Source organism: Typopeltis vanoorti, chromosome 12, assembly GCF_054136105.1.
Source record: "Typopeltis vanoorti isolate ZY-2024b chromosome 12, IOZ_Tvanoo_1.0, whole genome shotgun sequence".
Lineage (NCBI taxonomy): Eukaryota > Metazoa > Arthropoda > Arachnida > Uropygi > Thelyphonidae > Typopeltis > Typopeltis vanoorti.
Genome location: NC_143560.1, coordinates 111,541,913 through 111,560,452, shown reverse-complemented (window position 1 = coordinate 111,560,452; position 18,540 = coordinate 111,541,913). Strand labels below are relative to the sequence as shown.

Here is an 18,540-nt window from a genome sequence, read left to right as displayed (position 1 = left end):
AACTCCCCAGTGTCAACCCTGTAACCACCTCTCAACAGTTTAAAAGTCTCAATCATATCACCTCACTGTCTTCTATCCACCAAACTCTATTCCCTCAGCCGATCCTCATAACTGGCATTGTACAGTCCTGAAACCATCATTTTTATCTGCCTCTGTACCCTTTCCACAGTTAATTTATCCCCTTCAAATCCTGAGGACCAAATTTGAGAACAATAGTCTAAGTGTGGTCTGATCAGGGTCTGATATAACAGAATGATAACTCTTTTATCTCTGAAGGTCAGCATCCTTCTCAGTATTGCAGCAATCCTCTGAGTTACCTTCACCACCTTTGCAATATGTCCCATAAATTTTAGGTTTCCATCAATCACCAACCCCAGATCGCTTGTCTCCCCTACTTCCTTCAGTATAGCTCCTCCAATAGAGTATGCAGAGTCCCATCGATGTGTCCCGAACCTCAAGACCTTACATTTTGCTGCATTAAACTGATACCCCCAGTCATCTGCCCATCTGTCTAGTTTATTCAACTCCTCTTGCATGACTGTCACATTTGCAGTATTACTAATAACCCTTCCCAGCTTCACATTATCTGCAAACAACTGAATATCCCCCTGCAATCCACTGACAATGTCATTGATATTAAGGTTAAACAATATAAGTCCCAGTACTGAGCCCTATGGGACCCCACTTGTAACCCTCTGCCTCCTTGAAACTGCCCCACCATACACAACTCTCTGATACCTATCGGACAGCCAATCCTGGATCCAGTTGACCAACCTGACATCAAAACCCATGTGCTGCAACTTAAATGTCAGCTTATCTTGTGGCACCCTGTCAAATGCCTTCGCTAAATCCAAGAAAATGGCAGTATATGCCTTTCCCTCATCTACTGTTCTTATAACTTTATTATAAAAGGCTATATTACTAAAACAAGAGTGCCCCCTCACAAATCCATGTTGACTCTCACAGATAACATTACCCTCATCTGCTCACTGTTGTATACGGTCCCTCACTAATTTCTCCAAGATCTTAACAACTACTGATGATGAGTCTTCGGACTCCTTGGAGGTATCAGGAATAATAATAATAATAATAATAATACACAAACTGGCCTATAATTAGATACTTCCAGTCTGCGACCACTCTTATGCAATGGCACTATCTTACCTTCCTTCCATTCCATGGGCATCTTTCCCACAGCCAGACTTTCATTGAAAAGCCAGGTCGAGGGCACTGTCAGTTCCTTAGCACATTCTCTCAAAACTTGTGGTGAAATGCCATCCAGTCCCACATCTTTACTAACATCCAGAGTACTCAGTATGTGGAACACACTCTCCTGATGCACCTCTAAACCTCGAACCTGCTCTATCCCTCTAGTATTCAAATTGACTCCTCCAGGATGAAATACTCCAATAAAGTGGTCATTGAACAATTCCACTATGTCCTCTGCATCAGTAACTCTATTCCCATTTTACCCCACAATGTCATTCTTCCACAGTCATTTCTCCTCCTACTGGCCACATAGCTAAAAAATTCCCTAGAATTTTCTTTGGATCTTAGGGCCAATCACTTCTCATATTCCAGTTTTGCCTTCATCACCATACTGGTCACTTTCCTGGCCTGTGTCTTGTATTCTTCATGCATCTGCTCTTCACCCCTCTCCTTATCTCTCTTCCATAGCCTCTTTTTCACATGCAGCTCCTGTTTAATATTGTTTGTCATCCACTTTACACCAAATTGTATCCTCTTCTTTACTATTGCTGCTAACAAATATTCCTTCACAATTTCCCAAGCACTCATGATATCCCGGCCTTCCAATTCCTCCCTCCATGAAACTTCCCCAAGTTGATGTCTAAGACTATTATAATCACTTGCCTTATAATTCCACATATGTTCCCATCTCTTTGATACTCCTGCATGTCTTTTCATCTTCCAAGTCAAAACCACATGGTCACTCTCTCCAACTGGTGGGAGAGATGTCATCTCAGTTATTATCAACTCTTCTGATGCTATAACCAAATCCAAAACTCTTGAACCTCTTGTTCCCTCTATTACATGTTGCCTAAGATACTTGTCCCTCAAGAATTCTAGAAATTCCATTCCCTTATTGCTACATGCATCTTCCTCTCCCTAATTTATACTGCTGTAGTTAAAATCTCCCATAACAATCATCTTGCACTTGCCAAGCTCAACTGTCTAAACATCTCCTGGTCCCCACCCTCTGTGCTCCTTGGTTTATAGCAACACCCCACTAAATATCCTGTCTTGTCTATCTCTACTTCACACCATATGCTTTCAAAATCATTAGTGCCTTCCAAAGCCTCCACTCTTAGAGGACATAAGTCGTCACTTATCATAAGCAGTACTCCACCACCACCACGCTTTCCCTTTCTATCCCGCCGAAAAATGCTGTACCCTGCTACCTCTATTCCTGTTATTATATCCTCTTCTGTCAACAAATGTCTCAGTGATCCAATAATCCCTGGCCAGGCTGATGCTATCAGCACCACCAATTCCTCTCCCCTACTCAGGACACTCCCAGCATTAGTGTAAAGCATAAAAATGCCACTATTTATATACCCAGCATTATCCCCCTCTAGACGCCACTGGGCTCAGTGCTACCCGATGCCATCCCCCCCCCTCCCAAGTATCCTTTCTCATAAGAGGCCACCACCGCCACAATCCACCCTGGGCATTCTAGTTTCCCCTGCACTGACACACTGACTCATTCAGAACAGCAATCCCTCCAGATGCCTACGTCCTTCCTCATTCAAATGCAAGCGGTCTCACGTATACAATTCCTCTCTATCCTCAAATGCTCTCCAAGCATCCACATATTCCAATCCTCTCTTCTGCTCAGCTCGTCACAATCATACCTAGGCAACATGCACACATCTTTCCTCTCTGCATCTACTTTTGTACTACCCCAAGCAAGAATCTCCTATCTCTCACTGCCCAATTTACATTACCTCTCAAGTCATTTGTTGCTACCATCGCAATCATCTCATCCACCCTTTCACCCCTCTTAACTGTTGTGATTTTAAGGTATTAAATATAATTACAGAGATTAATGCTTTGGAGAAGTTTAGAAATATCATTTATGTCTGAAGAAAAAGATAAAATTTGATTCTTCAGATAAGAATCAGACTGTGCAAGTAGATAGGTCATAGAATATGCTTAGAGAAATGAGAGCAGTCTTATCTAATCACAAAACTAATCACAATATTTGATATAATCATCACCCCTCAACAGTAAGCAGTGCAAGATGATTATTACCTATGCAGAGCTGAGCAAAGACAATTCCTCTCAACAGACACTGCATTACTATATTTTAATTTCACCAGGGTTTATCCACTATCATTTATTATTCTTTCCATTCAAAGTATTTAAAGTTTTGTTTCCTGTTTTGATGTAATCACACTATAGAGGAAAAGTAGATGATGGTCTGTTAATGGAAGAACTTACCTAGCTGCAATACCTGCAGCCTTGTTTCCCCTTTGTCAGAATGTGATATGGGATCCAAGAAAGGCAAATGGGCAAATGTCTAGATGAAGCCTTCTTAATATCTGTACTAAGCTTAATGAATCTGTATAGATGATGCACTTTTAGGAGCATTTCAATATGATATGAATTAGTGTATAAGTAAGCTCTATGGAATGCAGCTCAGCAGTGTAGTTGCTATATTCCAGTGGAGAAGCTATTAGATATAGTCTAATATCTAATAGCTTATGCTTCCTAAGAAGAAACAGCAGACACCCTGGAGATTCTGATTTGAACTACAGACTACTTATGTCTGTGTTTGAACTACTTATGTCTGTGTAGACAGGTAGAAAATCACAGTATTCTGCTCTTCACATTTCAAAGAGCTGCTAGTACCCTGAATGAAGACTGGGTTGTCTCTCTAAACTGCACAAAGAAAAGCAGCATGACAGAATGCAGCTGTGCCAAGATGGAAATGTATTCAGTGGCATTTGTGCAGTATTGTTCACTGTAATGTCTAAAGTTTGTAGTATATCTTTGATACAATCTTATAGCAGTCTGACATGTTATACAAGTTTTCCCAAAAAACACTTGTCCATATAGGATGATTTGACAGGATCTTAAATGTGTGTTGCAAACAGAGCTGATGATTTGCTTGTATAGATGTGGAACAGAAGATGTTCAAAATTCACCAGGTGCTGTTCTGATTGCCTGATGATGATGAATGAAGTCTGACAACCATCGGGGTGTGCCATCTTGCACAGGCATAACCATAATCAGAGAAATGCTTGGTAAAGATGTAGCAAAGAGCTCTGATTTACACTCCAAGAAATGGCAGAGAGAGAGAGAGAGAGTAAAGGATGTTTGCTGCTCTTCAGCAACTTTCTTGTAACTGATGTGTGTAAGAAAATGTTAGTTTTATTTATTTTTGTTAAATTAAATAAGAGTCTAAATAACTTTGTCTCAGTTACAACTGTGATTATCATTTGTCCTTGACTTAGTTCCAGGACAGGATGAAGCTTATGCAGCAAAAGTACATGTAAACAGTCTTCTGCAGAAAGAAACTGAAAGTATTTGAAAGTTGCCAGAAAGAAAGGCAGTCAATGGCTTGATGCAACTGACTCTCATATTACATGATATTATTTATTTTTATCACACATAAGATATTTACATGTATTATTTATAGTTCAAAGGAAGCTGTTCTGTTAATGAATTAACTTCGACTGCAAATAACAAGAAACTTAAAACTGATCCTTGCAAGACACTCCTTTTAAAGCAAGTTTCAGGTGAGAGTAGTTCTCACTAGAATGTTGAACTTTCAGTTAGAAAGTTTTTAATAAAACATGCCACTGATGACTGGGTTTTAACTTCAAGTTTTCCCAGAGCAAAAATTAAAAATATAGAACATGCAACTGAAAAATAGAAAAGCAAGGCAAAAGAGATTGTAATTCTAGTAGGTATGAACAACTTAACTAAGCCATAAGTTCAGTATGAAAGAGGATATGAAAGGATTATTTGAAGAAGCGACAGTGAAGAGAGAGAAAGTGAAAATCATAAGTATATTATCTAGATATGAAAGAAATGAATTAAGAAGAAGGGCTATGATGGCAAATGATTTGATGCACAGGTTATATAGAAGGAATGGATGCGAGTTTTTGGATGTGTGCAGTGAGTTTGAGGGAAGAATAGATTTTTTTTTTTTTTTTTTCATGTTACTCCCACCCACAAAAGCTATTTGTAAACCTATAGTACATTTATTAAAACATTATAAGAGGGTCGGCCTACACTTAAATATGTTTCATATCAGGAGTCTTAAGAAATTATTAATTGGAATAAGATCTAACACAGACAGTCAGGGAAACTAGTTTATGATGGGAGGAACAGTGAGAATCTACGTGTTAAGAGAGACAATGTTATGTAACTGTGTTAATGATGGGAATGTGCATTATCGTGGAAATGATATGTATAGAGAATGATTTTGTGTTCATCTGGTTCAGACTTATCAAGAATGTGCAAGGATATTTGCATAAGTAAGGCACTAGAAAAGAACAGACATCTACAAGTTGTCCAACTGTCATGCAGACTACAGAAAAGAGTATATAAAAAAAGCATGCAAGTAATTTATTGTATGTACAAGAATGTTGGGAGTATCAGAAAAAAATGATTACAGTTTGTTGCCTTGGTGAATACATTGGGATCTCAGATTGTATGCATTAGTGAGACCTGGCTATCAGAGGCAGACATATTAACTCGAAGGACTCCAGAGGAAACTTAAATCTACTAGCCACTAAAGAATTTTACTTGGGAAGGGCAGAAGATGATTGGTTTATGTTATAATTTTTAGAGAACACTGACAACAAAAATTGCAAGTTTTTTTTTGTGAATCTTGAAAAGGAATGCCTATGGAAGGAATGTGAAGACTATGTTCAAATTAAGGATTTCAGATCCACAAGTTTTATTATTAACATCTAACCTTCATGGAGTCAGAGACTCATCTAGCAAAGTGCACACTATCGCACACAATGCTTATCCAACCATGCCTTAAACTGATTCAATGTGTCCACATTCACAACCCACTCACCAACCACTCTCCATGCAAAGAACCTCCTCCTCACTCCTCTGCTCACACCCTCCTTATTCAATTTCCAGCGATAGTTCAACCCTCACCTCTTCCATTCTATGAAAAAAATCTCTTCCATATCAATCTGATAACAATCCCTGACTAGTTTACATGTCTCAATCATATCTCTCCTCTTCTTTCTATTCATGAGTATTTGCAACTTACATTCTCTCAATGAGTCCTCGTACTCCACAGTCCAAAGACCACCTTTGTGAATCTTCTTTGGACCCTTTTCGACATATCCTCGTCACCATGAAAACCCAGTGACTAAATCTATGCACAATCTATATGAGGCCTGATCAAGGCCTTATACAATGCCATCATAACCTCTTTATTTCTACATTAGGGTCCTCTGCATCATTGTCATTATCCAATGTGATGCCTTCACAACTTGCGCAATGTGGCCCATGAATTTCAGGTCCTTGTCCACCATCACTCCCAGATCTCTCATTTAAAGTTTCTCCACCAAGTGTATATCTTGCATCCAACTGTTGATTACCACTTTGCAACATTGCACTGGTAGTTCCATTTACCTGCCCAGTCATGCAATCTATTCAAGCCTCCTGTAAGAATGCTTGACTCTGCATTTCTCTCCCCAATTTTGTATCATCAGCATATCACTAATTAAACCCAACCCAATATCATTAACATACAAATTGAACAACAATGGTCCCAAAACTGTCCCCTGTGGTACACCACTAGTGACTTTACTCTTTCAGGATACTACCCCCCCCCCATATACAACTTTCTGACAGCCAGTCACTGATCCAACTCAGAAGTCTGTTATCCAATCCCATCTATTTTTCAATTTATTTAACAACTTGTTGTGTGTCAGTCTATCAAAAGCTTTTGCAAAATCCGAGTACACCACTGTATATATGCATCTCTCCTGTCCAGGGTATTTCTCACCTTGTTATAGTACATCAGAAGGTTAGTAAAACATGATCTACCTTTAACAAACTCATGATGATAACCACAGAGTATACTGCTGTTATCAATCCATTTCTGTATCCTACTTCTCATCAATCTCTCCAGTACCTTCAACACAACTCCAGATATACAGGTTGGCCTATAATTTTAAGTTACAGCCTTATCACCACCTTTATGCAGTGGAACAACTTGACACTCCTTCCACTTCCTTGGAAACTGTGCTGTTGTAAGACTTATTAAACAGGCATGCCAATGATACTGCCAATTCCCTGGAACATTCCTTTAAGATGAGTGGTGATATGTTATCATATCCTATTGCCTTATTGACAAGGTTATTTCCTCAAATATCCCCTGCTCCCTCACTATTAACCCATCCTCTCCTATGCCCTCTATACTCAAGTCCCTCATGATTCCACCCTCATCAGGACGAAACACCCTTATAAATTGATCACTCAATATCTCTAGAATGCCTTCTGCAGCAGTTAACTTTCTACCATTTTCATCTATTAACATTGTCTTACCATGATCATTCTTCCTTCTACTTACCAAATACCTGAAAAAACTATCTTTTTCTTTGCGTGATTTCGCATTTTCTGCTCATACTGCACTTTTGTTGTCCTTACTGAGTCACTCCCCTGGCTTGTTCTTTATACTCTTTATATAACTGATCATCATCATCAGGCCTAGAGTGGCCTGTTCCAGCCTTAGAAGTCATCGTTAATCTCTTAAGAGGATATCCTGGTTTTCTTTTTCCTAATGGTTTGTAATTTAAGGCTTGTTTTGGTAATCTTTCTGTTTTCATTCTTTCAACATGTTCCATCCATTTGTGTTTATATTTTTTAATTTTTTCTATTATTAATTCCTGGTTTAATTCTTTCATAATTTCTTCATTTCTTTTGTGATCAAATAGAGCATACTTTGCAGTTTTTCTCATAAACTTCATTTCAGCTGTTATTAATCTTTGTCTTTCTGTTTTATTGTCCAGATTTCACTTCCATACAATAGGACTGGTAGGGCTAATGTATTGTATATTTTCTGTCTGGTTTGTTTTTGTACTAGGTCTGGTTTAAATATGAAGGTAATTATACCTGTTATTTTTAAATATTTTGCAATTTTTAAGTTTATATCTTTTTCATTTTCATATGTAATCATACATCCTAGCTAGTTAAATGAATTTACCTGTTCTAAAATCTTGTCATCTATTACTGTTTTAGTTCTTACTGGATCTTGTCCTTTAAAGGCCATCATTTTTTATTTTTCTGTTGATATTATCATTCCATAATCTTTGGCTATCTCATTTAAATTTAAAACACCTTTCTGTAAGTTATCTTCAGAATTTGTAATTATTATTTGGTCATCGGCAAAAAGGAGAGTGTTTAAGTTCATAGTAAGAGAAAGTTTAATACTTTGATGGAAATTTTATTCCATTTTATTATTATTTCATTTAGATAAATATTAAAAGGAGTTGTTGAAAGGGGAGGGACATCCCTGTCGGACTCCTTGGTTTATCTCTCTTGTATATGATAGGTCATGATTTAATCTTATTTGTATTTGATTATTTGCATATATATTTATGATAGCTTTTAGAAGATTATTTGGTATTTCTTTCTTTTAATATGTTAAATAAAATGCTTCTTTGTCAAATGCTTTTTCAAAGTCAATAAATGTAGTATGTATTTCTAAATTGTATTCTCTTCTTTTCTCTATTATTAATTTTAGGCAGAAGGCCGGTCTATACATGATTGTCCTTTTTTAAATCCATTCTGTACTTCTACAATAAAGTTTCAGAATATTTTATTAGTTTGTTAAAATTCTACTATATATTTTGTAACAGGAATTTAGTATACTTATACCTTGATAATTTTTAGGGTAATCTCTACTACCTTTTTTAAAGATAAGGATCATAATTGCTTTTTTTTTCATTCTATTGAGGGGTTACTAGTTGAATAGATTTTATTTAAAAAATAATAGGAGTCTTTCTTTGAACCTTGTTCCTGCATATTTATATAATTCTGAGCCACTTATCTTTTTCGTTTCTTGTTTCTTTCAGCCTGATTTCTATTTCTTCTTTAGTTATTTCCTTTTCATTTTCATTAAATGTTTGCCAGTTATCTTTTTTTTAAAGTATTTATCTGTCCACAATTCTGTATAGAAATTCTTCTAATTTCAATTCGGTGTTTAATTTTAATTTTTATGTAACTGATTATTACAATTATTCATCTTGTCCTGCCTCCAAAGTACCTTCTTCCAGATTTCATGCTTAAACCCCTCATTCATCCATTCTACACCTGCCTTATTCAGCCTTTTGGCCTTTGGAATACACTCACACATTAATGCTGTTATGTATTTCTTTGTCAGTTCCCAAGCAGCATTGATTTCCATACCACTCAACTCTTCATTCCATGCTATAGCTCCAAGCTGTCTCCTAAGCTTATCATAATCACCAGCCTAATAATTCCACATACATCCTTTCCTTGCAGAAGTCTGCATATGGCTAGCCACAACCCAGGTGATCACTTCATGATCATTCTCACCAACTGGAGGAAAAGGAAAACCTGACTCACAATTACATCCTTTGATGAAATTATCAGATCTAAAACTCTTGTTTCTCGTGTGCCCTCCTTTATATGCTGCCTCAGATAGTTATCTCTCAAGAACACAAGAAATTCATTTCCTTATTCCCAAATGCTATCTCTTCATTCCAGTCTATACCACTGTAAGTAAAATCACCCATAATAATTACCCTTTCTTTGTTCAGTAATCCAAGTTGTTTATACATTTCTTCATCACTACCCTCCACATTTCCAGGCCTATAGTGACATTGAACTAAATATGTCTTCCTGTCAACCTTCATGTTACACTACACTGTTTCATAGTCAGTGCCACTATTTCTCTCTTTCACGTCTACCTTATCTGAACATAATTCCATTGCTATCATCAGCAACACTCCCCCTCCCTTCTTGTCCTTTCTATCCTTGTGAAAAATACTGTATCCTTCCATTTCTATTTCATTACCAACTCTCTCTGGAAATAAAACTATAATAAACTCATTGGCAGCCACCCCATGATCAAATAACTTGAACAGTGAATGAGATTATGTTTAATAAACTGTGGGGGGGGGTGTAAATTATGTGAAGAAAATGGTATATTTTAAATGAATTTAGAACAAATCTGAAAATTCACTCACTGCTTATCTCTGATAACTCAGCTATGGCAAGTGGATTTCTGAAGCCCTGCTAACTGGTGTTGAATGTAAAGGATACACTACTGAAAGGATAGGAGAGGAGCTAGGTGTGCTGCTAATGATATTGGATGATTTGAATTCAGTTGGAGTTGAGACCAATGACCACAATTCTAGTAACCGTTCTTTATGTGGCAGTGAGTTTGAAGACATCTGGTGCAAGGTGGAGTCTAACTAGATCAAATACATATTGGCATGTTGATACAGACCCAGTGGATTGGTTGCTAGTGATGACAAAATGCATTACCAAATAAAAGATTGGGAATGCAAAACAAGTAATCATGATGGAGGGGACTTTAATTATCCGAACATTGATTGGGTATTAATGAAATCTCATCAGAAGAATGAAACTGAATTTATTGAGTGGATGCAATACAACTTCTTCAAGCATCGTGACAGATGGAACTCAAGGTCAAAGAATGTTAGGTCTAATTATAGTGTCAGTGGGGACTTCAGTAAAAGATGTAACTCTTCTGCCTCAGGTTGGTGACAGCGATTATGTAGTACTGAATTGGGAAGTGGATTATGAATATTCCATTTGAAAAGGGTAAATGCTGAACTACAAAGTGCAAATTATGCACAACTGAGCAGTATGTTGGGTTCTGCTCCATGCTATCAGTTGCTAGATGGGCTAGATATCAACAGGGCATGAGAAGCAATTGAAAAATACTTAAATAATGCAATATTAGAATGTGTCCTTAGGGCTTGAAGAATGAATATGGTAGGAGTGAAATGGATGTGCAATCTTATAAAAGGATTTGTAAGAAAGAGATGATGTGGAAGGAATACCATGTGTGTAAGGATAATGTCAGTTATGAAAATTATAAGGAACAGGCCAGAAGAGCTACAACTGTTGTAGAGAAAGCAAAGTCTGAGTAATGAAAATAAACTGGCTTTGCAAGATAAAAGCAATCCAGAAGAATTCTATCATTATGCTGCAAGTAAAAGAAACAACGAATATGAAAGAATAACTATAGTGAATGCAGATGTTATGCAGATCATTGGTGCAGAAGAGAATGTTAAATAATGGGAAGCATTTAAAAATTATTAAATTTTTAAATTAAATTTATCAAATTGGTGTATGCCATATCTAGCTCTGCTACCTCTTCACTGGATGAAGAAACTCTGCTGTAGGTGGAGGAAGTACTACAATTGTTATGCAAACTGAACAGGAATTCAGAATAAGATCTGATGGGATATCTGCATGGATGCTAAAAGAATGTTCAGCTTAAATAACTCTTCCTTTGACCAAGCTATATGACTTGAGTCTCAGAACAGGGAAGATTCCATAAGAGTGAAAGGAATATATAATAATTCCATTGCACAAGAGTGGTACAAAAACTGATGTATCCAACTATCAACATAATTTTATCTGAAGTGGTTGTGAAGAGTAATGAAAAGTTGGTAAGGACTTTAATACAGGAATGCATTGACAGAGAATCTAGACTTTGTGATGAAAAGTATGGGTTTACTAACAGAAGATCATGTCTGATCAACTTCCTCACACTTTATAATAATGTTTATTAAGACAGCTGGTATGTTTAAAATGTGGTTTCCATCACTGGGTCCCTGACTCTCAGGTGGTCTCTCTTAATAATGATAATATAAAAGAAAATATTAGATGTTTTTTTTTTTTTTTTTTAAGGGAAGCATATTTAACAGTTGCTTCCAGTCTGATTAAATGTTCTAATATTGAATGATTTTTATGGAAGCCAGATTGTGTCTTGGCCAGATTACTGTTGCTGACCATTTTTTCCAAGATACTGCACATTAGAAGCTGGTCAGGGCTGTTAGACAATTTGTTGTTGGAAATTTATTATCACAGAAAAGTCTGTTAAAAAGGTAGAGCAGTTGATCAATGGAAATTGGTGAGAGACCTTTGACCATCTCACAGTGAAGGACAACTGGTCATAAAAAAAGTTGCTTGATACTGAAGCCAAAATAGCTTTCAGTTCCTCTTCTTTCATGAACAGTCTGTTGTAATGTACCAGGGTATTTGACATGAATAGAATCTGTTTTGCTTTGCATTTTAGGGCCAGGAATTCTTCAGTTGTGCATCCATTCTACCAATATGTTTCTGCACTTTATCCTACATTACTTTGTTACTGGCTGATCTAGTTATTATTATTGTTATACTGTATCTCCATGGAGTCCACAGACTCATTGTGAGAGACCTAAACTACTATTTCACACACAAAACTGGCAATCCACTCCACTAATTCACCCCCCCCCCCTCCATGCAAGAAATCTAGTCTGCATACCCCTACTCACCCTACTGGTGTGGGTAATAAGTTATTTCCCTCACTGGCTTCCTGACTTCCTGGTAGTCTCTCTTAATAATAATAATAATAAAAGAAAATACTAGATGCTCATGTTTTAGGGAAGGATAATTAACAGATGTTTCCAGTCTGATTAAATGGTCTAATGTTGAATGATTTTTATAGTGTGGTGATAGCATGGTCTGTACAATTTGCACAGACATGCTATACAACTGTACAGCACCATACTGTTGAAAGGTGTGACCAATTATGGATGTAAGTAGGTTTTCTGCATAGACAGAAAAGGATAAGGATTAGGTAGTGGAATGATGAAATGACAAGGAAGAGCAAACAGTTATTTCCATTTCAATGGTAAAAACAGATCCCAGGGTTGTCACAGAGCATGCCAAAAACATTTGTAACATATCCAAACCATGCGGCAAACACAGAGAACGTCATAAAAATAGCATAACAATAACGTGAGGTTTGAGTGAAGTCTTGAGCACTTTTTTGATCATCCTGAATATGACCAAACAATGATACTTCCATTCAGAGAATGGTACATATATTTTAAATGAGATCCTATTGAATACACAGACACACACACAAAAAAAGCCCCACTAAAATTCCTAGAATATGTCATATCATATTTGTCAGCCTGGCTGGCCAAGTGATTAGCATATCTGTTCTCCAACTAATAGATGAGACCACTGCCCTGCGTACTGGAAGCCTAAAGTGGCTTGTTTCAAGTTCCATGTTTGGTCTCTAGAGCAGGGTTGTCAGAGCATGTAAAAAATAAAAAAAAAATACATATATGTAAAATTGATTAAAAAAAAAGTCCTTAGTCCACCCATTGCACAAAAGTACTATACCTTTGCATACAACCTTTCATGAGTGGGAGCCACATAAAAAATATCACAACTATCAGAAATTTATAAATTTCCAGTGGTTGTGATCCTAAACACCCAGATTTATAGACTGCTAAAAATACATTCACCATGTTAAAAATTATGTACACTTCAAATTTTATCTTCAGAGATCAGACATAACCTTCAAGGATACTGAAATTATGGTCAGTTTATTCATGGGTGGGCTAAAGATTTTTTCCCCCTATTTTTATTAATTCATATATTTTTGTATGTATTATCAAATACAGTTAGAACTATCTGTTCAGACTCTACTAGCCTCTCCAATGAAACCACTCACAATATGGCATTTTGCTTTTTCCCCTTTAGCCATGCTTCCCCCCCCCCCTCCACACACACCAAAAATTAACAAAATCTACATCATTCGCAGACAAAATTTCAAGGAAATCATTTGCCATCTTACATCTGGGACATCTCATGGGAGAAAAACAAAACAGGTATTCTGAAAAGACAATATTCAAACTTTTTAAGCCTTAAAATATTTGCTACCCCATATTCATTAGTCAAGAAATCCCCTCCATTACTTATATCATCTCAGTCTCTACAGTATTCTTTTGTTTCTGCAAAGTGATGTATTCTGGTCAAACAGGAAGAACAGACAATATCTGACTGAATGAATTGTGAAAAAAAAAAAAAATCGATATCTACATTACATCTACTTTGAGACTACAAACAATGACAGATGTAAATTTAAATCTGAGTAATTGTTATCAAAATCTGCACAGCTTTACAGCATTTTTCTAACTTTGATAAACATAGCTACCTTACTCTACCAAAAATTTGGGAGAAAAATCATTATGAGATCATTAGCTGAATGACCAAAACTCCCTGACCACACCCATAGAGGGCACCAATTAAGATTATAGGATTACATTATGAACTCTATGTTTACTTTCCTGCTGTTGTGCCTGTGTGCAAATGCTTATGTCATTCATGTGCCTATGAAGATGCCTTGGTGACCTAAGTAAAACGCTAGGTAATAATAAAAGTTAGTTTATTATTATTCATAGATGTCTATTTCTGCATTTAAACAAATAACAAAAACATGAAGCCTAAGATTGCAACAGTTCTATAGAAAGTGACCTACAGAGAGAACTGAAGAGGGTTTCCAGGTGACAAAAATTGGTGTTTGACATAAAAGAAGGATATGATTGAAACAGAAGTTACTAAAGGGTATTATACGACTGATGCAGACGAAATTTTTCCATAGCATCACCTCCTGGAAATTGTAAGAACGTAACTAGCAAACATACGAGGACTAGATTTTTTTGCTTGGAGAGTGCTGAGTCGAACAAATTGCTTATGTCAATTGCAAATGACATAAGCAATGTCTGTGAAAAACTTAGGGAGAAACTGCTGTTTATTTATTTTTACATTTACAACCAAAGTGACTAAGGCAATGAAGCCAGTGTATTATGTGTATAAAGTGTGCCTGTTTTGTGGAATGAAAAATCCTGACGCCTCTGTATGAGACTGGTAATTAATTGAAAAGCCTTCTTAAAAGTTCTTTGCATCCTAGACACTATTCAAACCCAGGTCTTTCCATCAAAGGGCATTTCTGTGAATCAATATCGAGTGAGCTACAATCAAGTAGAAGTATGACAGGTTTTGTTAGTGTGGCCTTCTGTGATAGTTTTAGACTCTATGGAGATGCTCGTGTAGTGAAAATTACACTAGCATCCAAAATTTAATTCAGAATTATAAAAGATAGAATATCATCTAAAATACAAAAGCATGTAAGTCATCAATGAAACAGTTTTGTATCCAAAAAAGACCATGCAGTTTATTTTATAGACACCCAAAAAACTTATGTTAAAAATAAAAAGCTCACAGATATATTTTGGAAGAACAAGATATAAATACCAATGACTTCAAGATAATAGCTCTATTATACTGGAAAGAACACCTGCCTTAGAGATTTAAAATAAAAAATGTTAGTCAGCAAGGCATATTATCATTCATTTTATATTATATATATATACAGGGTGTTCGGGATAAATTTGACAGTTTCGTAAGGAAAAATAAAATCTTCTTTGTATCTATTAAATTTAATGAATTGACAAAAAAACATTACAGGCAGAGTTAATTACAATACTATCAACAAGATTTACTCAAAATAACCACCATTAGCATCGATCACAGCTTCAATTCTGCTTCGGAACCTCGAACAAGCTGATGCTACAGTCTCCCTGGGAAGGGCCGCAAAAACTGTTTTAATTTTATCCATTAACTGGGCTTTTGTATTACTGGAAGTGCGATTGGTGTCTTTTTCAACTGCGCCCCATACAAAATAATCCATGGGGTTAAGGTCTGGGGAGTTTGGAGGCCAAACATTTGGACTGGTGAAGTCGTAGAAATTTTCAGATAACCATTTTTGACTTTTCCCAGAGGTGTGGCAAGGGGCCGAATCCTGCTGCCATACATACGGCCTACCATTGGCTACCCTTGTTATCCAGGGCTTGACTACAGTTAGCAACTCCACGAACAAAGCCCGAATTCCAATGCCAGGGTTCTTCAACACCTGTTCCTGCAGATTTGCGAGGAATTCTGCTGTACGAACGCAATCAGATCGTCTGCTAGGGATCTTTCTTCTTGCTACATCCTCGTAGTCACCATTGCAAGTCTCTAGTTCATGCCTGATTGTTTTTACTGTATTCAGGGAGCATTGGGCAGCAGTCGTAATATCCTTATTTTGATGGCGGGCACGAATCAGCATGATACAAGTTATTCTCTTCCATGATTCAGGTGGGTTCCAGCTATCCATCCTTTCTGACATCTTGTATATGAATGAAGAAGGGTCCAAACTTTTAAATGAAGAGAAGTGTGTGTTAATACATGTAACTTACGGAAAAATATAATTAATTATAAATATGTCAAATTTATCCCGAACACCCTGTATATATATATATATATATATATATACAGAGAAAAGGTAATAATACAGTATAACAACTAGCAAGAGGAATCAGAATTAATGGTAGAGCCATAATAACAAAATATGCAGCTAAATCTTTTTTTTTTTTTTTAGAAAAAGTCAAAATAGGTTTAAAATAACTGTTCTTATCAGATTATGGAAAAGAATGTGGCCTAGAACTAAATTATAATAAAACAAGATTCCTGAAGATTAATAAAGGAATTCTGAAATGAGAAAGGGGAGGGATGAAAATCACTGACAGCTGAACTAGTACATATAACTACTTAGGTAGCTTAATCATAGAAGACAGAAAGACAGTAAACAATGAAGTACTGTGTTCATGTACCAATATTACACAATTACACTAGATGCCTGGACTATCACTTCACAACATCTGCCCTAAAAGGCATTTGTACATCAAATATTTATCTGCGACTTGAATGTATCCTACATGGCAGTTTTTGTTTCCCACAATTTTCTATATATTACATAATAAAACTGAAATGCGAATTATGAATACCTGCATATCTTATTTAAGTTTATAATAGTTAAAATTTTTCATTTATAGTTGTAATTAAAAAAAAAAATTTCTGTAAACAGTAACAGAATATTAATTAAATATTAATACTACAGAATTTTGTATATTTTGGAAGATTTGAGGAAATATTTCAGTTAATGAACATTAACATTAAAGCTACCATTAACCAACCTTGGTAATGGGGCCCGTAGACGGAATCGAACCACCAGAGCGATTGAATGCAGATCCCCCACTATGAGAAGACTGCGAGGAAGTAGGACTAGTCTTTGGTTTGAAGGGAGTTAGTGACTGGCTTACTCCATCAGCTAAAATAAACTGTTCTCGAAGCTCTAAGTTGGTGCGTCCTTTTGCTAAGTTAATAAACAAACAAGTGCCACTGCAACAATTGCCCATGCAGGAGGAAAAGCATGCATACAAAACACAAAAAACAAACACTACACAATAAAACATAATAATTAGCTATAATAACTTCTTTAGGCAAGGCAAAAGTACTACACTATGGGAAAGTGGAACATGCATGGGGGGGGGGGATGTATTTACAAATTCACAGTAAAATAAACAAACAATAACAATTAGTTTAGGTGCCAAATAAACATGGTATTACAGTTCTTATTCTAGACAAATACTACAAAAAGCAATTTTTGATCAGTACTCAACATAAGGTGGAAGCAGGCTGAATCAAGATAATTTAGCATGACATTCAATACAACATTCAGGATAGGAAGGGAAACAAACTAATAAAGAGAAGGCAGAAACTTACATTTTGAAGTTTCAGTTTGATATCTGTACATGACTTTTGATTTTAATGTCAAAACTAACAGTCAGAAACACACGATCTTGTAACAAAAATCCTCAATTGACACATTTAGAAAATTTGGAAATATTAATATCATGAAACCATTCTCCATGGTTTAATACTATATATATTTTAAAATTAACACAAGATTAATGAAAGTGCATTTTCTTTCTTTTTTTTTTTTTTAATGTATCTGGCATATTGTTCCACATTACACGTGTGCAATAGTACATTCACTCTCTGTTAAGTTCTAAATTAGATTGTGCTTAAGGATGATTATTAATTCTGATATAATATAAGTATTAGTCATTCATCATGTAAAAATTGAACAATACAATATTCAATAAAACTGAATATCAAGACCCTGATTTAAATATTGTGTGTTAAGTTTTAATTTACAGTTGTCACAAATAATTCATATTATCTATTATAAAATAATAAAAATTCAGAAAAGGAGAAAGAGACAACTGACTGAACAAAAACATGATTGCTCATTCAAATCACTCCTTCAGATTTCTGGCATCATTCCAATAAGTTTTAATATACATACATTGTTGCTTTATTATGTAGCTTCATTCTATTTACCTATATAGTTTTTCTTGTAATTTTTCATTTTAAAATTTAATATTTTAATAAATTTTCAAGGATAAACAAAAAGGTCAATAAAATAACTTTAAATTTATTAATTCTTATTACATTTTCTAAAGCAAAACTGTTCTCTCTCTCTCTCTTGCATGTTAATATATAGTTTGAAGTGAACAATGTTAATTTTGATTTCAGTGAGAATTTTATACCTATTTTTCAAAACTCCATGCTTTAGCAATAGCAAAAGAAAACCTT

At 35.7% G+C, this 18,540-nt stretch overlaps 1 protein-coding gene across 1 annotated transcript in view; it reads right to left on the bottom strand.

Annotated features, from left to right (window-relative positions):
• The window catches only part of shot (dystonin-like protein short stop), a 1,304,552-nt gene that overhangs the window by 42,799 nt on the left and 1,243,213 nt on the right, over positions 1–18,540 (bottom strand). The window contains exon 89 of the mRNA XM_090402172.1: positions 17,076–17,254. Within this exon, the coding sequence (XP_090258298.1) occupies positions 17,076–17,254 (179 nt within the window). The remainder of the gene's footprint in view (positions 1–17,075; positions 17,255–18,540) is intronic.